We start from the raw sequence: 25148 nt of genomic DNA on the forward strand, positions 1-25148 counted from the left end.
CTGTATACTGTACCACATTATTACTATATGAAATATACCATCAAATGTTTTGATGTTTCTCAGTCTCTTTTTCTGTCTCTCTGTTATTCCAAATCATCTTCACAGGCGTCCAACAATGACTCCTTATGCCACAAAGCCGTGATGGCAGCGCTAAAAGTGATCGGCTTCACTGCTGAAGAGATCAGCTCCATCTACAAGATCCTCAGTACAATCCTACACCTGGTCAGTTCCACAATGAGTGCTTTGGAAGATGATTTCTTCTGTTTTTCTCTCTGTTTGTGGTCAGTGCAGGGTTAAATTGATGTTTAAAGCGCTGTTTCTGTTTTTAAGATTGTCCAACAAACTATATGAAGGCCCAATATAGTAAAATAAATAAATTGAATTATATATATATATGTATTTTAATCCAATAACTGAACGTTGCCCTGGTTGAGACCCACTGGTTTAAATGCATTGCCATGTTACTGTTTCAGGGTAGCCTTCAGTTTACAAGTGATGGTGAACATGTCATAATTGTCGGAGAAGATACAGTGGAGCACATATCTGAGCTGACGTCCACAGATCCCGAGAATACCAGAAAAGCACTTCTGTACCGTACAGTGGCTACTGGGGGTGGCGAGGTCATTGAAAAGGGACACAGCCAGCAGGAAGCTAGCTATGGAAGAGACGCTTTTGCCAAGGTAACTGCAGAACGTTTTTCTTGTTTGTAGCTCATCCATCATCTAGTTTTTGTAATTACGCAAAGATTCTTAGAGGGGTCATACGAAACATCCAGTTTTCTTTCATCCTTTAAAATATACCAGTGTGCTATGTAAAGCGCTCTTCATTTGAAAGACTATATACTTGCAGAAACAGCTCATTAGGAAACTTTGTGACAACAAAGGGATAAATACATGAACACAAAGAAACAACATTACATCAGTAATTTCAGTTCAGTGTCGGGGAGTGTGGAAAATGTACTGTTTGGAACTCAGTTTTTTGGGGGAACTTCAGGAAAGAAATGAAATTATAAATGTTGGTATGACCTTTTTAAATATGACTTTGCTGTATTATATGTTCACGTGATATGTGTAGTTGTTATCATTAAGGCACAGCTTTCATTTGTAGGCTTTATATGAGAGATTATTTGCATGGATAGTGGGTCGTATCAATAATGTGATTGAAGTGAAGGACTACAATCCCGCCCTGCATGGCAAAAACACTGTTATAGGTGTGCTGGACATCTATGGCTTTGAGATCTTTGACAACAACAGGTCAGTGCCATTTAATTATTGAGTACTTATTGTTTGGCATTAAAAATTTTGACTTTTTTTTTTTTTTGTGGTTGGTTCTTTCTTACCCATTTCATGTCTGCAGCTTTGAGCAGTTTTGCATTAACTACTGCAACGAGAAGCTACAGCAGCTCTTCATTGAGCTTATTCTACGACAGGAGCAGGACGAGTACCAGAGAGAGGGTATCACCTGGCAACATGTGAGCATAATGCACAGAAACATTCCATACTGAACCTGAAATAAAATCCATGCACCCTTTCTCTAAATTGGACTTTTCTCTCTTTTAGATTGAATACTTTAACAATCAGATCATAGTGGATTTAGTGGAGCAGCCTCATAAAGGTATCATCTCCGTCCTGGATGAAGCCTGTCTCACTGCAGGGAAAGTCACAGATACTGTCTGCCTGGACAGCATGAACAACAAGCTGGGCCAGCACCCTCACTACACCTCCCGGAAAGTAAGCACTCAGAAGAGATACCATTCCTTCCGGCCTCAGCTGTCCTCTGACTTTTTGGCCTGCCATGAATTGTGGAAAAAAACTGCAAACTCATTTGACCAGACTTGTATTTGGCTGTATTCATTTTAACAGTAGGGTCAGAAGGGGGCAGTATTATTTTACATTACATGCACACAGAAACAAAAACATGCAGTCTGATAACTGTTGAAGTCATGAGCGCTGAAACCTAGATGGTTTTCTTTTTTCTCTCTCTCAGCTCTGTCCCGCCGACAAGACCATGGAGTTCAATCGAGATTTCCGTATCCGACACTACGCAGGAGATGTTACGTGAGTGTTTCAAAGTCCTTCATTTGATGAGTGAAAAAAATTAAATAAAATCTATATATATATAATTTCAGAATTCATTCTGAAACAAGTGTAGCTGAATCTGAAATTGACGTCATTATACCACCTTGATCTGCCATTCAGTTCTTAAAAACAAAATGACACTTCCCACTGGGCAAAGTTACGTCCAGTGGACGTCTTTTTATGTCTTTGCTGACGTTGAAAAGACGTCCACTGAGGAGCCAGAATGAAAGTTTTTATGACGTCTTTTTTTGACGTCTTCTGTACGTCTGATTTAGACGTTCACAGAACCTGCTTACAAGGTTAAAAACTAGTTCAAAAGTGGTCAGTAGAAATATTTTCAACATCATTTAAGGTTCATTTAGGCATAACTTATACAGTTTCTGGACCAAATCAACACTCTCAGGATTTAGACTCGTGTTATTTCAATGTAATTTCCAGACACTGTGTTTGTCCTAAAATCAAGAAAATAAAATAATCTTTATGAAATAATGAAATAACTGATGATTGAGCATGTGGTAAAATCAACTGCAAATCAAAGACATTCAATCTCTGAAGATCTCAGCAGAGGAGGATCAAACATCTCCACAAACAGCTTCATCAGCTTCACTCATTAGATTGACTTTATTTCTGTCAGACATCTAGAGAAGCTCTTATTGAGAATTAACAGAGGTTTAAATGTTGATACGTGATTCATTTGAAGTCACCATTGTGGTGGAAAGTGTTTGGTTTAGTTGGGATCTTGGTATAGCTACTTCTTTGATAAACCTGTCTCTGACTGCTTTAACTGCAGTAAAGAGAAACAAAATTAAGAGAACTCAGGTGGTATCATTTCTTTGTTGATGATGAAAAATTCATCACTTATTAAGTACCTGAGGTTATGAATTTAGCTTTGTTTATTTTATTATTTTTCATTTATCACCCCCAAGCCTTTTAAATCTACAGAACAACCAAAAGAAAAATGCTTGCTTATTTTGAAGAAAATTCATGTAATTTAAATATTTTGAGTAAAAGCATCATGCACTCAAACACAGACATCAATATTCCAGCTATGCATCACAACAACGGTGAGAATCAAAACCACTTCATAGGACAAACATATCCTTTTTTTTCTTGTTTTGAATGTCACCATCGATGTGATGCATATCCAAAATGATCTATTTTGTAAAAAAAATAAAAAAGTATATGTACATTTTATTTTTTTACAAGAGTTTTATCCAAGAAAATAAATATAGTTGCAACAAAACACTGATGTCTTATTTTGCTATAATTTTGTCACCATTATCAGCAAGATGCGAACACCTGAGCTCAACGCTCTCTACCACAATAGGAGTGCTTTATAACACATAGTTACAGCAATAAGAGACAAGCTAACACAAGAAGTATGAGGACCAAGATCCCAACTAAACCAAACACTTTCCACCACAATGGTGACGTCAAATTAATCCAATATCAATTCTCAATAAGAGCTTCTCTAGATGTCTGACAGAAATAAAGACAATTTAATGATTCCATGTTTGTGGAGATGTTTGATCCTCCTCTGCTGAGATCTTCAGAGATTGAATGTCTTTGATTTGCAGTTGATTTTACCACATGCTCAATCATCAGTTATTTCATGATTTCATCAAGATTATTTTATTTTCTTGATTTTAAGACAAACACAGTGTCTGGAAATTACATTGAAATAACACGAGTCTAAATCCTGAGAGTGTTGATTTGGTCCAGAAACTGTATAAGTTATGCCTAAATGAACCTTAAGGAGGTTCTGTGAACGTCTAAATCAGACGTACAGAAGACGTCAAAAAAAGACGTCATAAAAACTTTCATTCTGGCTCCTCAGTGGACGTATTTTCAATGTCAGCAAAGACATAAAAAAGATGTCCACTGGACGTAACTTTGCCCTGTGGGTTAGAATAACAATCAAGAAATAAAACTTTCAAAATGTGACAGAAACTAATAGAATATTTGGCAGTAAATAATTAAGGGCTTGATTTTATCAATCTGGATTTAATTGGATCATCCACCCAAAGCATACATAAATAATAGAAAGAAAAAAAGTAAAAAAATAAAAATAAAAATAAAAAAAGGCATTACAATTGTTTTTTTTTTTTTTGCTTTGATAAAACAAACAAACAAACAATCACTAGTCGTTCTTTTAAAAATTGATTGCATGCTTTCATTACAGTTATACATGTTTTAAGTCAGCATAATCAATGTTTCAAAATATAAGATTATTGTAATATCTATTGAGGACATTTGATTTCATCACAAACACAACATTTGCCGCGTTTCAGGAACTTTACTCAGGAACTAGGGACTTTGGCCTGGTACTCGGTGCGTTTCCACCACAGGAACCAGGAACTTAATAAAGTTCCAGGTAAAAAAAATTCCCTCAGAAAGTCCCTGCTGGCGAGGTAGTACTTTTACAAAGTTCCGGAACTTTCGGGGGCGGGACTTGGGCGTTAAACATACTGATTGGTTCAGTTCACGCAGCATTGGCTGGGTTCAACCACCATTTATTCGGATCATTTTCAAAATATTACTTTTATTGTGTCATGAAATTTAATTTTAAAAGTATTTCAGGTAAGAATGTTGTTGTTTATAACTCAAATCTGTGGTTTATTTATAAAGATAGATCCTATTTAAAAATTTGTTTAGTCAATCTCGGAGACAGTGAGCTCCATGCGATCAGCGGGAGCTCAGTCCTCATGTGTCCGCCGAGAGCAGCCTCACCTCAGCTAGACCTTCTGATATGTGCCGCTAGCTCTTAACCATAAAATATAATTCATTTTGGGTAAATCTAACCTGTTATCTTTGGTCTGTATACAATTTATATGTTAAAATGAAAATAAAAGGCAAGTTTATATAATATGTTGTTTCATTGTCAAGTCAAGTCAAGTCACCTTTATTTATATAACACTTTAAACAAAATACATTGCGTCAAAACAACTGAAAAACATTCATTAGGAAAACAGTGTGTCAATAATGCAAAATGATAGTTAAAGGCAGTTCATCATTGAATTCAGTGATGTCATCTCTGTTCAGTTTAAATAGTGTCTGTGCATTTATTTGCAATCAAGTCTACAATATCGCTGTAGATGAAGTGACTCCAACTAAGCAAGCCAGAGGCGACAGTGGCAAGGAACCGAAACTCCATTGGTGACAGAATGGAGAAAAAAACCTTGGGAGAAACCAGGCTCAGTTGGGGGGCCAGTTCTCTTCTGACCAGACGAAACCAGCAGTTCAATTCTAGGCTGCAGCAAAGTCAGATTGTGTAGAAGAATCATCTGTTTCCTGTGGTCTTGTCCTGTTGGTCCTCTGAGACAAGGTCTTTACAGGGGATCTGTATCTGGGGCTCTAAGTTGTCCTGGTCTCCGCTGTCTTTCAGGGATGTAGAGGTCCTTTCTAGGTGCTGATCCACCATCTGGTCTGGATACGTACTGGATCCGGGTGACTGCAGTGACCCTCTGATCTGGATACAGACTGGATCTGGCGCTATGGTTACCTCGGAACAAGAGAGAAACAGACAAATATTAGCGTAGATGCCATTCTTCTAATGATGTAGCAAGTACATCTGGTGTTATGGGAAGTGTTCCCGGTTCCGGTTTACCTAATTAATGCAGCCTAAAAATCCTTTAACGGATTTGCATATTAAAAGCATATTAGTATGTTATGTGTAAGCCAGGTTAAAGAGATGGCTCTTTAATCTAGATTTAAACTGCAAGAGTGTGCCTGCCTCCCAAACAATGTTAGGTAGGTTATTCCAGAGTTTAGGCGCCAAATAGGAAAATGATCTGCAACCCGCAGTTGATTTTGATATTCTAGGTAATATCAAATTGCCTGAGTTTTGAGAACATAGCAGATGTGGAGGATTATAATGTAAAATGAGCTTATTCAAATTCTGAAGTGCTAAACCATTCAGGGCTTTATAAGTAATAAGCAATATTTTAAAATCTATACGATGTTTGATAGGGAGCCAGTGCAGCGATGACAGGACCGGGCTAATATGGTCATACTTCCTGGTTCTAGTAAGAACTCTTGCTGCTGCATTTTGGACTAGCTGTAGTTTGTTTTCTTAGCTTGCAGAACAACCACCCAATAAAGCATTACAATAATCTAGCCTTGAGGTCATAAATGCATGGATGAACATTTCTGCATTTGAAATTGAGAGCATAGGCCATAATTTAGATATATTTTTGAGATGGAAAAATGCAGTTTTACAAATGCTAGAAGCGTGGCTTTCTAAGGAAAGGTTGCGATCAATTAGCACAGCTAACTGATGATGAAGAATTGACAGAGCAGCCATCAAGTCTTAGACAGTGTTCTAGGTTATTACATGCAGAGTTTTTAGGTCCTATAATTAACACCTCTTTCAGAATTTAGCAGTAAGAAATTTCTCGTCATCCAGTTTTTTATATCGACTATGCATTCCATTAGTTTTTTCAAATTGGTGTGTTTCACCGGGGCACGAAGACATATAGAGCTGAGCATCATCAGCATAACAGTGAAAGCTAACACCATGATTCCTGATGACATCTCCCAAGGGTAACATATAAAGCGTGAAGAGTAGCAGCCCTAGTACTGAGCCTTGAGGTACTCCATACTGCACTTGTGATCGATATGATACATCTTCATTCACTGCTATGAACTGATGGCGGTCATATAAGTACAATTTACACCATGTTAATGCACTTCCATTAATGCCAACAAAGTGTTCAAGTCTATACAAAAGCATGTTGTGGTCAGTTGTGTCAAACGCAGCACTAAGATCCAATAAAACTAATAGAGATATACAACCAAGACTAGATCATTTGTAACTCTGAGGAGAGCAGTCTCAGTACTATGATACAGTCTAAATCCTCACATATACCATTTTTCTCTAAGAAGGAATGTAATTGTGAGGATACCACCTTTTCTGGTATCTTGGACAGAAAAGGCTGATTCGAGATTGGTCTATAATTAACTAGTTTTTTGGGGGTCAAGTTGTGGTTTTTTGATGAGAGGCTTAATAACAGCCAGTTTGAAAGTTTTTGGGACATATCCTAATGACAATGAGGAATTAATAATAGTCAGAAGAGGATCTATGACTTCTGGAAGCACCTCTTTTAGGAGCTTAGATGGTATAGGGTCTAACATACATGTTATTGGTTTAGATGATTTAACAAGTTTATACAATTCTTCCTCTCCTATAGTAGAGAATGAGTGGAACTGTTCCTCAGGGGGTCTATAGTGCACTGATGCGATACTGTAGCTGACGGCTGAATGGTTGTAATTTTATCTCTAATAGTGTCGATTTTAGAAGTAAAGTAGTTCATAAATTCATTATTGCTGTGATGTTGGGAAATGTCAACACTTGTTGAGGCTTTATTTTTTGTTAATTTAGCCACTGTATTGAATAAATACCTGGGGTTATGTTTGTTTTCTTCTAAAAGAGAGGAAAAGTAATCGGATCTAGCAGTTTTTAATGTTTTTCTGTAGGATAGGTTACTTTCCCGCCAAGCAATATGAAATACCTCTAGTATTGTTTTCCTCCAGCTGCGCTAAATTATTCGGGCTGCTCTCTTTAGGGTGCGAATATGCTCATTAAACCATGGTGTCATACTGGTTTCCTTAATCTTCCTTAAGCATAAAGAAGCAATTGTTCTTAAAATGCTAGAAAAGAGAGAGTCCGTAGTTTCTGTTACATCTTCAAGTTGTTCTGAGGTTTTGGATATGCTAAGGAATTTGGATACATCAGGAAGAAAACTTAAAAAGCAGTCTTTTGTGGTACAATTTTGGCTATATTAAGTTTGCACAAAACTAAATAATGATCTGAGATATCATCACTTGGCTGCATAATTTCAACATTATCAACATCAATTCCATGTGACAGTATTAAATCTAGAGTATGATTTTGACAATGAGTAGGTCCTGAAACGTATTGTCTAACCCCAATAGAGTTCATAATGTCTATAAATGTTGATCCCAATGCATCTTTTTCATTATCAACATGGATATTAAAATCACCAACTTTTAAAACTTTATCTGCAGCCAGAACTAACTCGGATGTAACATCACCAAACTCTTTAATACAGTCTGTATGGTGCCCTGGTGGCCTGTATACAGTAGCCAGTACAAACATAAAAGGGAATTTATCATTAACATTTGTTTCTCTGGATAATGTTATATAAAGCACCATTACTTCAAACAAGTTATACTTGAAGCCTGCCCTCTGAGAAATCCTGAAAACGTTGTTATTAGTAGAAGCAACACCTCCCCTTTTGCCTTTTAGATGCAGCTCATGTTTATAACATACATAATTATATGCTGTAATGGCTGTATATATACACATATCCCTGAACTAAGTAAATTTCTGCAGCTGTTATTATGTTTAAATGAAAACGAAAGGAGGCAGTGGTATTTGATATCATAATTTGTTTTATTGTAAATATACAGAGAGGAAAATTGCAGTAGCCAAGACGAGCTGACTGAAGTTATCAAGTACGGTGCTGTTTGCAGATTTACCGGATTTGCGTCGTCACAGACATCACACTCCGGAGTCGAATGCACAAAGTCTGAACTACCGAGGATACACGTCCAAAATCAGCGTACTTCGTATTGAGAAATGCGCACAGACCTACGTCACCAGTCTATTTGCCTAATCTTCCTGGTACTTTAAACTGCGGTGGAAACGCAGAAAGCAACAGGTCTTGGCGGGAAAAAAGTTCCTGGTACAAATGTTCCGGGTAATTTTGGTGATCTTTCAGTTTAGTTATTTTAATAATCAGTTCATTCAAGAGCAAACAATGCAAGATACATGTTTCAAATCACCCTTTTTGCTGAAATAACTAATACAGGCAATATTTGTCATGTTAGAAAATACACGTACATTACAGAACTTGCATAACATTGTGATGAAGGTATGGCGTGGCCATAAGGTTTTGTGCTAGAGCAGAGTTTACTGTCAATGCAGTAAATGTCCTCACTGTGCCATATGACTCATTCTATACTCTACATGTACCACTTCTTGTGGTAGACACTGACCGCTGAAGATGGACATAATGGTCATGAACAAGTCCAAGGATGTGACCAGTTCAGTACCACCTCTTGAATTCATGTTATAATTATGTTAATTTCTATATTATAAGGCCTGTGACATTAGACCTTCAGCATTAGAGAACTAGGACAGTGTGAGTTTTGATTTAATGCTGACGTGCTGATCTGAAGGTGAGTTTCTTTAAAGGTTGGAAGATGCCGTTTTATAAATACACGAAGTTGCTGCTGGTGTAGATGTCTGCAGTTTGCTGTACCTCAGCAAAGGCTGTGTCCTCATTTAGAAAATAGCAAGACCTTTTCTCATTGAGGAAAGAGGAGCAGAGAGAAGCTACTGGAGGGCTTAGCTCTGAAAATAGATGACATATTTTTCACTTCGGTTTCCTTTTTGTTCCTTAATGAACATTTGCTTAAGTGTAACTGCAGAAGTAACTGATTAAAGCTAAATTAGTCTTGAAATAAAGTTTAACAGTGCATTTCTGCAGTTTTGTTTTATGTTGAAACTGTTCTCAGATCTGTTCTTCATGAATCTGAGCGAGTGAACCGTGAAAGCCGGTAGGAGAAGTCAAGGAGAGTATTGTAAATTCAGCATTTCTTTCAGAACTGGTCCGAGAAATGGGATAAACTGTGTCGGCAGCCACATGTTACAGGCTTGATAATTGGGTCAAGAGTGCAGAGGACTCAGTCCACAGCACTGAATGGCATTATTATGACAACCCTACAGTTAAGGCACAAAGCACAATCACAGTTCTGTGACAAATACTTTGAATTTGTCTGAGAATGCATAGGCCATAGCCATACAGATCTGCTAGATGGATGTCTCACTCTCACCCAGTCACACACACTAGGTAGTTCTCTTAGCATCAGGACTGTCAGAACTAGCATGTCAACCCCTCAGTCACACTTACAAAATAAAATCTGTGAGATCCCTTAGGCTCAGCTGTGTCAGTGATGGAGGAAGGTCTCGCTAAATATATACCCTGACCAGCCTCTTGTCAGAGCCCCACCAACCCATGACCTATTTCCCTCACTCTATGTCTCTCGCTTCCCCTTTCTCTTGATGCCTTTTTCCCCCACTTCGTTGTGTCTTTCCTTTAATGTAGTCTACTTCTTGGCTATGTTCAGAATAGCATATTACTGTACTATAAAGCAATTTTCAGTTGTAATGATCACCGGCTGGAGGGCACTCCATCCCAGATTTCTGCCAGTCGACTTCATGCCCCATAATCCTCTGACAGGTCTCATCAGCACTCATTGTTTTCACCTGTGTCTCATTAGCATGGTAAGCTCACCCTATAGCAGGTCCTGTCCACGTGAACAAGATTATTTTCAAAACAAAGATTTTTCCACGTGTTTTGGCCACATGCAAATGCAGTACCAGGTGATGAATGAAATGAAACCGAAATTTTTTGAAAACTCCAGCCAGGGTGAAGATTTTCAAAAATTCTGGTTGCAGCATTGTCGTGTAGACAGCAAAACTTTTTAGCTTGTGACAACGGATCATGCGCTGTCATCACTGCCTACTGGAAACTTTTTCAGGCTTCTGACTGGCCAACATGGTTTTACGGTTAAGATTATATCGCCACCTGTTGGTTTGGCATGCTCTTGACAGTGCTTCATAGCATGCGTTTGCATTTTCATGTGGACGGAGATTTAAAAAAAAAAAAAAACAGAAGAAGGAACTACATTGCTACATGTACATATGGACATGGCCTTAGCGTTATTTTTCATTCATTGTTAAGTCTTGTATATGTAATTATTGCAATTGCAATCCTTGTGTTCTGGTTCTCCTGTCTTTGTTCGTGGTCTTGTTATTCTGCCTGTTTTCTGTATTACTCTGTTTGCCTCGTTGGTTTGGTCATTGCCTTTGGGTAACGTTTGTGGATTACTCCTTTAAAGGGGGGGTGAAATGCTCGTTTTCACTCAATATCCTGTTAATCTTGAGTACCTGTAGAGTAGTACTGCATCCATCATAACTCCAAAAAGTATTTAGTTTTATTATATTCATAAGAGAAAGATAGTCTGTACCGATTTTTCCCGGAAAAACACGAGTGCCTGGAGGCGTGACGTGTGGGCGGAGCTAAAGAATCACGAGCGCGAGTAGGCTTTTGTGTTGAGCACGTCTGGAAGCTGTGACACTGTGAGGACAAAACCAACCAAAACAAACCACGGCTAACAGTCAGATTCAGCGTATATTTATGATCCAGAATCAGATCCAGAGGCTGAAATTGAACAAGAGCAGCATCAGCAATCAGTCTCTATGTGGTATGTACTGAAACTGTATATATTTGCTTAGCGGTATTGGAAAATGACTAAGTTCCACTTTCTTTGTCGTCTTTTTTTTTTTCTTTTAAGCTGTAGATGTGGAAAGTGCAGTTGGCAACATCGCATGTTGTTTACTTGATGTGCTTACGCGCCGATAGCTAAGTTAACAACACAGAGATATTTGAAGCAGTTTTACTCGTGCAGTTTGATGACAAAATCGCATGTTGTTTACTTGATGTGCTTACACGCTGATAGCTAAGTTAATAACACAGAGATATTTGAAGCAGTTTTACTCACCGCCTGCTGTTCCAACACACGATCGTGACCCTTTTTCGTTGGGACTGCATTATCCTTAAGAAATAAGCGATGTGCAAATCCATGGGTCAAACTGGACCTTGTTGTAAAACAAGCATCTTCGAAATGCAGGGAACAAACACAAACACTTGCACAACTCTGTTGATGCTCTGTAAAAATAAACTCCATCCACTGGTCCCTTAATGCTGTTTCTCTTTTGGTAATCTGTGCAGGGTTGTCTTGCCCTGGCAACCAAAAACACACTTCTTTTGTGACATTTCGCGTCGCTCTGATCAGTGAAGTGTGTTGTGCTCTCAGTGCTGTGCTATACGGGAGCGCGCGCTCTTCTTCTTCTCTAGTAAAGACCGCGCGCTCTTCCGGCAGACGTGCCCTCATGACCCATATAAGGAAATTCCGCTCCATCTAACGTCACACAGAGCCATACTCGAAAAAAACTTTCCGAAACTTGTGACAAACCGGAAGTAGTATTTTTGGAACAGAAATACTCCTTCAAACATACAACTTAATTTTTTAAACTTTGTCCATGTTTAGCATGGGAATCCAACTCTTTAACAGTGTAAAAAACTCAGTATGCATGAAATAGCATTTCACCCCCCCTTTAATAACTACAGCATTTGGATCCTCTACCTTCGTGTCACCATGAAGTTTATAACAGCTATTTTTTTCTCTCTATGAAACACAAAAGAAGATAACAAAACTCTGCTTTGATTTAACTAAAACGAGTGAACTAATCAATGCAACATGGACACAATTTAACTAAAATTAAAGGTGCACTAAGCGATTATTGCCAAACGATATTGATATATGAAAGCACCAAAACAAACACAACCCTTCCCCAACAGGACCTCGCCCCTATTTTGATAACTCCGCCCCTCACATACTGTACTTACACAACCCTGGCAGCAACGATGATGGAATCTGCTATGCCTGCCAGAATTTGAGTGAAGAAGCTAAATCAACTTAACTCACCTATCAAGAAGAAACAAAGCCACCCTGGCTTCTAAATCTAGGCCTTGCCGCTCCTTAAGTTCTCTCCACTGCTGGAAGTTGCTCTAATATTAACGTGAGTACTACCACTCTTCTGATCGTAACCCTTCTTTTTAATGTTTTGTTCCTCCGAATTGTTCCTCTTATTTTATCTGCCATCTTGCTATCGATAGTCGGTCAGCTAGTATCTGTCTACACTCACTGAGCGCTCTCTTCTCCCCATCATTACTAGACAAGCCCCTTATTGCTAATTGGCTGAATGTGTTGTTTGTGACTTGGTCTAACACAGGTCAAAAGCATTTTTCGGTAACACTTTAGAATAAGGTTCCATTAGTAAATGTTAGTTAACTACTTTCGTTAACATGAACTAAGCAAGAACAATCCTTCTACAGCATTTATAAGTCTTAGTTCATGTTAATTTCAACATTTACTAATGCATTATTTAAATCAAAAGTTGTGCTTGTTAACATTAGTTAATGCACTTTGAGTTAGCATGAACTAACAATGAATAACTGTATTTTCATTAACTAACATTAACGAAGATGAATAAATACAGTAATAAATGTATTATTCATTGTTTGTTCATGTTAATTAATACATTAACTAACATTAACTAATGGAACCTTATTCTAAAGTGTTACCCATTTTTCAAAAACCGCTTAGTGCACCTTTAATAGAAATAATTAGTACAACATCGGCATGATTTAACTAAAAGTAAGGGTACTAATTAGTCCAACGTGGCCACAACTAAACTATAACTAGTTAGTGCAACATGGCCACGACTGAACTAAAATTAAGGAACAAATTAGTAAAATGTGGCGATGATTTATCTAAAACAAGAGAACTCATTAGTGAAAAATAGCCAACTTTTTAAGAAGAAAATGTCAGACTAAATGCCATTTCAAAACAAAATATCTTTATCTTAATTATGGCTTATTACCGTACCGTATCATACCGTATTACTGTTTGAGACTTGCAGTTTTGCAATGAAATGGAAGGTGACCGTTTTTGAGTGTAACAGAGTATCAAAAAAGAAAAAACCTGGGTCAGGGACTTGGTTCTATGCATTGGTCATTGATTGGAATTTGAGATGTGGGCGTTTTGCTCAAAAGTGGACTCAAGATGAATGCAAGCTTGCGAGAGCAGAGTTTAAAGAGACTAAATGATCTGATAAGTCCTGTATACAGTATGTCCAGAGAGCAGTCTGAGGGTTTCACTGGAAGGTCCAATTATGACTTATTGATTTAACATTACAAGGTCAAAATAAAATAAACAGAAACATACATGCATGAACTGATAACAGCAGCATATGGTATATGCACATATTGCTCCATCTAAAACCCTCAAGCTTGCTGTTTAACCCCGACTCTCACCCTGTTTTCAGGAGTTCGCCTGGCCTACTGCAGAAGGCCCACGAGGAAGTATCTCTCCTCTCAGAACTGCTTTTACCCCAGTGATATTTCTTTTTCACAGCCATGTGGCCGTGCACATGTTTGACTGTGAGTGTGAATAAATGTGCATGTGTTTGGAAATGTGGAAGCAAATAATGTGTGCTTGCATGTGTTATGCAGTGTTGTTTTCTACTTTCTACTTCTCGTGTAATAGGATTGCTGGTGTGGTATTCTTGCTATTGTTTGTATGTGTTGTCCAAGTTTGTTGAAGTACACTACCATTTAAAAAGTTTGGGGTCAGAGTTTTTTTTTTTTTACATTTTTATCAAGATAATTCATACAAAAACATTTACCAACCTCAAACTTTTGAACAGTGTATATGAATGTATATGATTCAGTATCATATTGTATACCTACAGTAAGTGCCATTGTATTACCATCTGATGCCATCATTGTACCTCCAGTACTTTTCCACATCATTTCCTGTCCTTGTCTCCTCCAACGTCTATGAAAATGGCAAAAAGGGCAAAGCAGAATGTGTCTAATTATTTTTTTGAGACCTTTCTTTCTGAAGTAGCGGTCTGAAACGTTTTGTTCATGTCATGCTGTTAGGATAATGACCCAGGTGCAGGTTTACCTGCATGCTGTGTGAGTCATCGGTATGTGTTTGACTTGAATCACGTATGAAGGACTGTTCGCTGAGTGCTTTAACCACTGAGTCAGTCAATTAATGTAATTTCTTTCTTTATGTCGAGCCTTGTACTGATTTCTCCTTTCATTTTCCTTTCAGGTACTCAGTTGAGGGTTTTCTTGATAAGAACAAGGACCCACTTTTCCAGGATTTCAAGCGACTGATGTACAACAGGTAGTTGTTTAGAGACTTCAATGTTTCTTTCATTGAAATAATCAATGTAATAATTTTGATCACCCTCTTTTCTAATCCTTTCATGTAGTTCTGACCCTGTCCTCAAAGAAATGTGGCCTGATGGGAAAATGAGTATTACAGAGGTGACCAAGCGGCCTCTTACTGCAGCTACACTCTTCAAAAACTCTATTATTGCTCTAGTGGACAAACTGGCCTGTAAGGTGAGAAATGATTGCTTCAAATGTCATGCAGTGACCCCAAAAAACATTCGGACACTTAAGCCACACTTAAATATGTATAAATGTCATTGCATTAAATAAAATGTCAAACCAGATGGCATCTGCACATAAATGCTGCTGGAACTTTTCTTCAAAATAATTTCACTTTCTGAGCCATTATTACAACAACTTTAAGCCTCTAGTGTCAGGGTATTTTTAATGGAGTCCAGAAATGTGTGTCTTTCTTTTGAATAAATGCCACTTGGCTTGATAAATGTTATATAATGGTGTGTGTGGTTTTAAAGCACACGTTAAGTGTAGAAAAAAATGGGATCACTATTTATATTCCACTTAACCCCTTCATTCATCTTATTTTGTCATTTATTTTTCATGCACTTCCTTTATCTTATTATTTCGGTTAATTTATACAAAAAATCTAAGTCAGTTGAGCCAATTAAAAATTTCATGAATTGGTGTAGATAGGGACCATTGTGGTACATAATGTCTGCAAGAGCATATGTGTAGAATTAAGCATGAATTTAATCTGTGCTTCATCTACCCAACTACCCCTTTAATATTGTTCACTGTGAAAAGATTAAATAGGTGTCTCTCAGAATAGCTCAAATAATCTCTTATGTAGACGTGTTGAAAAATGTAATCTCTCTAATGGAGACTGTCTGTATTTGATAAAGCAGTTAACAGTAAAGAAACGCCTGCTAAATCCTGCTTTAGTTCGGAGTCATGGGTGGCTCTCCTCTCCTCTCCTCTCCTCTCCTCTCCTCTCCTCTCCTCTGCTCTCCTCTTCTCTCCTCTCCAAGAATCTGTGACATTTGGTGCTGTTATTTTGGGATGTGTGTGTGTAGTAAAGTGGGGCTGCATCGGAGCCAGCTTCTGCTTTTTTATGTCACAGTAAAGGACTGGCTGCCCTCCTTCTGGTCCTGTGGGGACACCTGTACCTCATCTGACCGCTCACCCCATCCATCCGATTTCACATGATCGCTACACTGTTAAAAAAAAAAAGTTAAGATTGTGTGCAGCCATTACCTCAAAAACCTTATACCTGATATGAACATCAAAATTACTTTTGCAATGTAGACAGCTTGATTTAGTCATTTAACAAGTTCATTTAGATGTTATCACACAAAATTAATTTTAGGTTACCTATTGTCTGTAAAAATATCACTGAATCATTTGAAAAAAAAAATTGATGGGTTGATAGATAGACAGATAGACAGAAACAATGGATGGATGGTGGACAGATAGACTGATAGAAAGATGGAGCAGTAGTAGGTAGTGCAGTCTTGATGAAGTGAGCTTTACACTTCCAGGAAAGGTCGGGGAGAAAATATCCCTGTCATTCTTTGCAAATTGTGTAGCTTTTTCATAACAATACTTTCTATTATTCTAATAGTTGGTCCTGTGTTATTATTAGTACAATCAAGCATATAATTTCATGTTGCCTTTGTTAAATCTTTGTCATTGGCTAATAAACTAACTTTTATGTCAGCTGCAGTTCAATAGTGTAACCTTTAAGGTTATATTTTTATTTAGCAATTTCTGCAAATGATGTGAGATTACATTTTTCATACAGGAGCCATATTATGTGCGGTGTATTAAGCCAAATGAAGTGAAGTCTTCCCTGCTGTTTGATGACGGACGCTGTCAGCACCAAGTGGCGTACCTGGGACTGCTGGAGAATGTGCGTGTGCGTCGAGCTGGCTTTGCCTACAGACAGCCTTATGCACGCTTTCTGCAGAGGTGAGAAGTCACACATGCTACTTGACAGAAAATTCACCAGTTAAAATAAGTGGTCCTCAATATTTAGAGGCCCTCATAATATTCCTGTTGTTATGGCAAAACTGGTGTCAACTTTTCATTTTACAGCGCGTTATTATAATAATATAATAAAATAAAATAATTGCTATAAATTCTTAAATTCCCTAATTTCCCTAATTTAATATGTATATACAAATCAACATTAAAAAAGAAAAATGCCAAAATCACAACAAATTTATTGAAATACGAACAAAAACTATAATAGTATCTCAATGATTCTAAAATTACATTGATTCCTACCTGATAAATATTTTAGATCTTGACATAACTAGAAATATGTATATTAATTCTAAAAGTTTCCATTATTTCTTAATATTAAATAATTTTCCATGACTCCAAATCTGGAAATCACACTTTTGAAGTTCCCTCATTTATCCAGGTTTTCCAAGAATGAGGGAACCATGGTTTTTAGAGGCAATGACAGGTTTTTAGCATATTTTGTCTTATTTTAAATGATTTTAAGCCATTTTGCATCTCCTTGGAATTTTACTGGTGCTTCCAACTGGGTCCCGGGCCCTGGTTAAGAACCATTGGTTTAGATGCATTGGGTTAGTGTTGATTTAGTGCTGATAATTTGTGAACCAAAAAAGAAAAAAAGAAAATAGTACTTTTATAAAGATTCACTAAACAGCAGCATCACATTGCATGTGCTATTTCATAAAAATAAAATGCATCTAATTAACTAGGCACCAGTAAAAGTGCTAAATGCACTAGCCACAAGTAAATTCTGACTGCTACCTTCATGTTTGAGCCCACTTAACCTCATACATTTGATCTTGAAGAAAGCAAGTAAATTCTGATTACTATCTTCATGTTCAGGTACAAGATGACGTGTGAATACACCTGGCCTAATCACCTGATGAGCTCTGACCAGGAGGCTGTGGAGGCCATTGTGAACCAACACGGCTTTGAGGATGATGTAGCGTATGGCCACACCAAGCTATTTGTGAGAACCCCTCGCACGCTCTTCACCCTGGAGCAAGAGAGAGCTGCTCTCATCCCCATACTAGTGCTGTTCTTACAGAAGGTGACAGACACCATCTTTTCACTTTTCCCTCTCTATCTGTTTCCTGCGGCACTTTAGATCTCTCAACCTTGTTATCCCTGAAACTCTACTAGTGCTGCTTCCTTTTCCTGTTTCATGGCAATGTTTTCTTGCTCTCTGTGCCTATCTCACTTAATCATTCTTGACTTCTTTCATTGTTTTTATGTGTTCAGAGGTGACATGACAGTGGATTGGGATCATAAAACATAGACAGCAGCTCCCCCTGCACCTCCACTTCAGTCGATCTTAATAGCCTCATGCATTTGATATTGCAGAGAGCATAAATCTATATTTACTTCCTCATCTACATGTTTTATTGTTTATGGGAACCCATTCCTATTCAAAGCTGATATAAACATACCTGTATATATGTAAAGCAATATTTATTTGCACTTATGAACATTATAAACCAATATTTATTTGTGTGTTTTGTACATGTTGATTCCAATCTGCTTTGAATGATTATAGTGGGCTCATACATGAAGATATTGATGTAAATATAGTTCTGCTCATTATTTCTAGGTTTTTGATTATGAGTGGTTTATTATTCTTGTTGCATTCAGTATTCATCTTCAGAGTTGCCCTGATTTAACTTCTGTCCCACTTAATGCTGCCTGACTTAAACTAAAGTATAGCTTAGTCAAAACTCAGTCCTGCATAGCAGATGAGATGACCCAGAAGGTGCCTTGTTTCTGTCCACCCGTCCATCTCACAGACACACTCACTCATTTATTCATTGAATTATTTTATCATTCACTAACCCACTCACTCACTCATTCATTCACTGAATCATTTGATCACTCACTCTTTTATTTACTGAATCATTCGATCATTCGCTCGTTCACTCATTCACTCAATTATTCACTGATACATTGGATCCTTCTCTTTGGCACTCACTTAATTATTCAGTAACTCAACCATTATTCATTGAATCATCTGATCATTCACTCACGTGTTTATTCACTAAATCAGTAGGTCACTCACTCACTTATTGAGTGAATATTTTAATATGAACACTGGGGCCCCCCAAGGATGTGTGCTGAGCCCCCTCCTCTTCACTCTGCTGACCCCTGCCCTGACTGCACACCATCACACAACTCCAACCTCTTCATTTAAGTTTGCAGATAACACAACTGTAGTGGGTCTCATTAGCAACAGAGATGAGACAAACTACAGAAGTGAGGTGAGCCACCTGTCCAGATGGTGCAATGACAACAATCTTTCTCTGAATGTGGAGAAGACGATGGAGTTTGTTGTTGACTTCGAGAGAGTGCACACTCAACATATTCTTCTGACCATCAATGGTGCGACTGTGGAGAGGGTGAGCAGCAAGTTCCTGGGTGTGCACATCACAGAGGACTTCTCCTGGGCTGACAACACCACAGCACTGGCCAAGAAAGCACAGCAGCGTCTCTACTTTCTCTGCAACCTGAGAAAAAACTGAGCCCCGGCTGCCATCATGTGCACCTTTCAAAGAGACACCTGCCAGAAGACTCTTCAATGTATAGTGAGAGCAGCTGAGAAGATCGTTGGTGCCTCTCTCCCCTTCCTCTAGGACATTTATGGAACCCGTCTCACCCGCAAAGCCCTCTGCATTGCAGGTGATCCCACCCATCACACAGCTTCTTCAGTCTGCTGCAATAAGGGAGGAGACTCCGGAGTCTCCAGGGGCCGGTTGCACAAGCTAGACGTTAAAAAGTTGGCTGTAAGCCCTATGCTGAACATTGCAGCGTCCAGCTTTACAATAAATATTTACACCTGTTGCACCAACTGTTGTTCACGCCATAATGGCTACAACTTACTAATATAGAACTGAATTGCTGGAGACATAAGGTGAAGCCAGCGCGCCATGATTTCATTGAGTAAACATTTCCTAACAAATCCGCGTTTTTATATCTGAAGTCTCCTTGCACATTCCCATGACAGATTTCATGAAGGTTAAGTAAAATATAATAAACGAAATGCAACGCTTCTCTCTAGAGTTATTTTTCAAAGCTTAGGTTACAATAAAGTGTATGTGCAATTAATGTCTTTCCTGCGTTAAATGTGACTTTACGTGACGTTCTGTTTTACTGACATTTTTTGTGGCTGAAAAAACACATTTATAGTTTGTATTTTGTGAAAATATTTGAAAGCAAAATGTGATTGCTGATTTTTATATTATAAAATGTAACAAAGCACAAAACGTATTGTGACTATTGAATGGCAGGTACGCTCCAAATAATGAATGGAATTTAATTCGTTAAGTATTTACAAGCATTTACACTGTCCTTCCAAGCAAATGTCAAACGGGTCTGTTTCTTTTAATAATCGTAAGATTTAGTCTCAGATGGTGTAACAGGTATAAATTCTACACACGACTAAAGTACATTCGGATGTACGTCCAGCTGGTGCAACCCGCCCCAGGACAGGACCAACAGACTGAAGGACAGCTTCATCCATAAGGCTGTCAGGTAGCTGAACTCCCTCCCAACTTTGCCCCCACTCCCTTCTTTTGCCCCAGGCACCACTGAACACTGAACTCAAACCCTTCCCCAGCTCCCACATCCCCAGGTCCGTTCACTCCCCCCTCCCACTAACAAACTGTGACCTGCACCAGACTCTTTGTGCAGTATTGGTCTTCTCACTACCTCATTCAACTACCTCTTTAGTCCGTTTAAAAAAGAACTACTCTCTGGGCTTTTTGTCACTTTAAATCAGTCTGAACAAGCTCTTTACAATCATTTTATCTGCATTGTTTGTTTACTTCACTGGTTTGCACTATATCTGCCATGCGCCTTGTGCTGATTTATTTAACTTTATTATTTTTTTTATACATTATTTGTTTAGTTGTATTTAATATTTAATCTGTATCTATCTGTATTTTTTTTATGCTCGACTGTTAGTGTTATCTGTACCAAGGGTCTGAGATTAACGCAATTTCAAATCTCTGTATGTACTGTATGTGCTGTAGATGTAGAAGAATTGACAAAAAAACAGACTTGACTTGAAAAGGAACATAATTTGTGAATTATGAAATTAATTAAATTAATTTATATATATATATATATATATATATATATATATATATATATATATATATATATATATATATATATAAATTACACAGGAAAAACAATAAATTGATCAAACTGGACAATAAAATCAATGATGCTAAAAATTCAGGAAAAACAATTTACATTTTATCATTTAGTTTTTTATAATTTAATTACATTTAATTAATAAAAAAACATTTTAAAATAATTTTTACATTTTGTAAATACTTCACAACATTACTGTTTTACTGACTTTTGAGCATTAGTGTATGAACATGCAAAGATTTCTTAGAATTTGGTCAAAATTATATTATAATTTGAGGTACTTTAATGCCCATGATGCCTGGACAGTTTACATTTTGCAACAGAATATGTTTCACCAGCCACATCACAGGGACAGTGCTTAGTGACTTCAGTGGGTTTCCCTCACATTCATTCAACCTGTATTTGTGTTTTTCTGCAGGTTTGGAGAGGTGCATTAGCACGTATGCGATGTAGGAAATTAAGGGCAATCTATACCATAATGGCATATTATAAATGCTATAAGGTGAAGGCTCACTTCTGGGAAGTGGAGAGACGTTTCACCAACGTTCGAAACATGGCCGACTATGGGAAGAGTGTGGAGTGGCCGACACCACCTGCAGCCCTGGTGCAGTTCCACAGAATCACACAACACCTCTACCGCCGGTATTACCATGATTTTATCTTCATGAGGTTATTATGTCTTTTTCTTAATCATTTGGCCCTCCTCTCATGCTTTCACTGCCTTTCTCTTAGATGGTGGGCCCGGCAGCTAATTAAAAACATCCCTCCATCTGACATGGCGGAGGTGAGGGCAAAAGTAGCTGCTCTGTCAGCTCTGAGCGGGGAGAGAGTGGACTGGGGCTACAGCCGTGCCTGGGAGAGAGACTACTTGGCCAATGTAAGTTTTTCAGGTTACTCATTTAGAAATTCCCCTTTGTATGCACTTTGTATTTTTATTTTATTTGTATTCTAAAAAAACAATTCGCCCAAAAACTAAAATAGTTGATATACCATCATGTCAAACCATGAGTTTCTTTTTTATCTTTAAGACGTTTTGAAGGATGTTCACGCTGCTGTTCTCCATATAACAAATGTGAGCTTTCAAGCTCCAAGAATGATGTGCTATAAAAATCTGAATTCATGTTCAAGAAAATTTGTTTGCTCCCATTGAACGAAATTAATTAGTGTAATTTGTAAATTAATTTTTGCTGAAGTACATTTACTTTTTATATTCACCGACTTTTCTCTGTTAGAAAGCAGTAATTTTAATGTTTATATAGCTTTACATAATGTGCAAAAATAAAAACTATGGCCAAGAAAAACATTCGATCTAATGATTTACTAATTCATGGTCATGGTCATGTCCGTGGTATAAAAATAATCTTCCGAAGTGAACGAATCTTCAGAGAGTTGAGAGCGAGAGCACGAGACCCAGCCTCCATGTTGTCAGATCCAGCTATTATAAGCGTTTTTTGACTTCTTTTTCAACTAAATTTAAGACTTTAGAAAGTTAATAAAGTAGGAAGTTGCAGTTTAGGGTCAGCGAGAACTTTATACTATCTAATTTCCAAAATATTTGGAATAATTTCGGTTTATTTATTTATAGGTTTTTGTTTATTTTAATAGCAACATCTGGCAACATTGCATCACTGGCATTACAGCGACTATTTACAGTAAGTGCAAATAGCAGCATTTTTTTGTGATATGCTATTTACACTAAGTGCAAATATCTATATATTCTATTATATTATGTTAAAATAAAAGGATTTTCTGCTATTTATACTACTTACTGCAAATAGTGGCAATTTGCACCTCAGTATTGTAGTACATTATAATACTGTATGCAATAATAACTTATTGAGTCTAAATTAATGGATGCCACCTTTTTGGGAGAATAAAGCCCTCCCTACACCTACCCTTTACTTTTTGCTTATTTACTTAATTTTCATTGAATATAAAAGGCGGATTCGAACCCATGTCGATCATGTCAAAAATATATACAACACAGACTTTACCATCTGTGCCACTGGGGCTAGCTGTAATATAATGCCTTTTAATGCCATTTGGTGGGCAATATCTATGGTGGCATGAATAAAAAAATTATCCACCCCATAAATGTACTATTAACAAACTATGATGCAATAAATAGGGTATGATTTAAAAATGAGCATACCTCCAAAAACATCTACATTTCTGTCTCTTTTCAAGTAGATAATTAGTTGTATTTATAGGGGTTATTGTAGCACAATTCTATAATAAGGGGGTTATTATAGAAACCCCCTGGACCTCACTAGTTTTCAAAGCCTGGCTACAGCCGTGGGTGACAGGTCAACAGATTGCATCTACTTCTTGTTGTATAATCAAACATTAGCCTACTTTGGCCCTCACAGACCCCACCTGTGTGTTTGTTTCCAGCCTTATGCATTTAAAGGGGGGGTGAAATGCTCGTTTTCACTCAATATCCTGTTAATCTTGAGTACCTATAGAGTAGTACTGCATCCTTCATAACTCCCAAAAGTCTTTAGTTTTATTATATTTATAAGAGAAAAATAGTCTGTACCGATTTTTCCCGGAAAAACACGAGCGCCTAGAGGCGTGACGTGTGGGCGGAGCTAAAGAATCACGAGTGCCAGTAGGCTTTTGAGTTGAGAGCGTTTGGAAGCTGTGACACAGATCCAGAGGCTGAAATTTAACAAGAGCAGCATCAGCAAAGGCGGTATGCTATGTGGTATGTACTGAAACTGTATATATTTGCTTAGCGGTTTTGGAAACTGACTAAGTTCCACTTTATATCGTCTTTTATTTATTTATTTTTTTAAGCTGTACATGTGGAAAGTGCAGTTTGATGACAACATCGCATGTTGTTTACTTGATGTGCTTACGCGCCGATAGCTAAGTTAACAACACAGAGATATTTGAAGCAGTTTTACTCACCGCCTGTGGTTCCAACACACGATCGTGACCCTTTTTCGTTGGGACTGCATTATCCTTAAGAAATAAACGATGTGCAATCCGAAATGCAGGGAACAAACGAAAACACTTGCACAACTCCGTTGATGCTCTGTAAATATAAACTCCATCCACTGGTCCCTTAATGCTGTTTCTCTTTTGGTAATCTGTGCAGGGTTGTCTTGCCCTGGCAACCAAAAACACACGTCTTTTGTGACATTTCGCGACGCTCTCGCTCTGATCAGTGAATCGCTCTGATCAGTGAAATGCCTGTGCTCAGCCTCGCTATACGGGAGCGCGCGCTCTTCCGGCAGAAGTGCCCTAGGACCCATATAAGGAAATTCCGCTCCATCTAACGTCACACAGAGCCATACTCGAAAAAAACTTTCCGAAACTTGTGACAAACCGGAAGGAGTATTTTTGGAACAGAAATACTCCTTCAAACGTACAACTTAATTTTTGAAACTTTGTCCATGTTTAGCATGGGAATCCAACTCTTTAACAGTGTAAAAAACTCAGTATGCATGAAATAGCATATCACCCCCCCTTTTAAATGCATTACACAAATCAGTGTTCAACTGGTGCAGTCACACGTTGGCACATGTGAAGGTGTTTAGCTGCTTTTTTGGGGGGTGAGAGATGTCTCTTGCTATATCTGAGAAGGTAACAGCCATACACAAGACCATCCTCATGCCCTGATTTCACTGCTTTGTTCAGATGCTAGTTTTTTTTTTTAATTTTCCTATGCTTTTTCCAAGGACAAGCTAAACAAAATCTCTCTTGAACTAAAGTCGAGAGCCCTGTGGCTCCAAATAATTCTCACTCCAGTGCTGTGAAATGAAAAGCGAGTCCATGCTCTCTATACAGTAGTCAAAGAGGAGCTTTCTTTTCTTTCTAATAATCCCGTAGAATTTTTTTCCTCAGCAGCATGAGACTTATTGTGCCTTCTGTCTTTCAAGACGCACATATTTAGAGCTCACAAGATGCATAATGAATGCTCCTTCCTGTCGTCACAGTTTATATCGGCTATAACAGATGAGCTTTCAAAGACCTTTGAAGTTTTCAGATCATCTAAATGAATCAAAAGCTTATTTATGACGCGCTGTCGAGA

General features: G+C 37.9%; 1 protein-coding gene across 1 annotated transcript in view; it reads left to right on the forward strand.

The window, feature by feature from the left end:
• The window catches only part of LOC113068240 (unconventional myosin-Ig-like), a 51647-nt gene that overhangs the window by 5403 nt on the left and 21096 nt on the right, over positions 1 to 25148 (forward strand). Inside the window, exons 7-18 of the mRNA XM_026240898.1 lie at positions 106 to 222; positions 474 to 680; positions 1108 to 1253; positions 1357 to 1471; positions 1560 to 1730; positions 1987 to 2057; positions 14856 to 14930; positions 15019 to 15151; positions 16740 to 16906; positions 17804 to 18011; positions 21528 to 21751; positions 21842 to 21986. Of these exons, the coding sequence (XP_026096683.1) occupies positions 106 to 222; positions 474 to 680; positions 1108 to 1253; positions 1357 to 1471; positions 1560 to 1730; positions 1987 to 2057; positions 14856 to 14930; positions 15019 to 15151; positions 16740 to 16906; positions 17804 to 18011; positions 21528 to 21751; positions 21842 to 21986 (1779 nt within the window). The remainder of the gene's footprint in view (positions 1 to 105; positions 223 to 473; positions 681 to 1107; positions 1254 to 1356; positions 1472 to 1559; positions 1731 to 1986; positions 2058 to 14855; positions 14931 to 15018; positions 15152 to 16739; positions 16907 to 17803; positions 18012 to 21527; positions 21752 to 21841; positions 21987 to 25148) is intronic.

The sequence above is a fragment of the Carassius auratus genome, linkage group LG44F (genome assembly GCF_003368295.1).
Source record: "Carassius auratus strain Wakin linkage group LG44F, ASM336829v1, whole genome shotgun sequence".
Taxonomy (NCBI): Eukaryota; Metazoa; Chordata; class Actinopteri; order Cypriniformes; family Cyprinidae; genus Carassius; species Carassius auratus.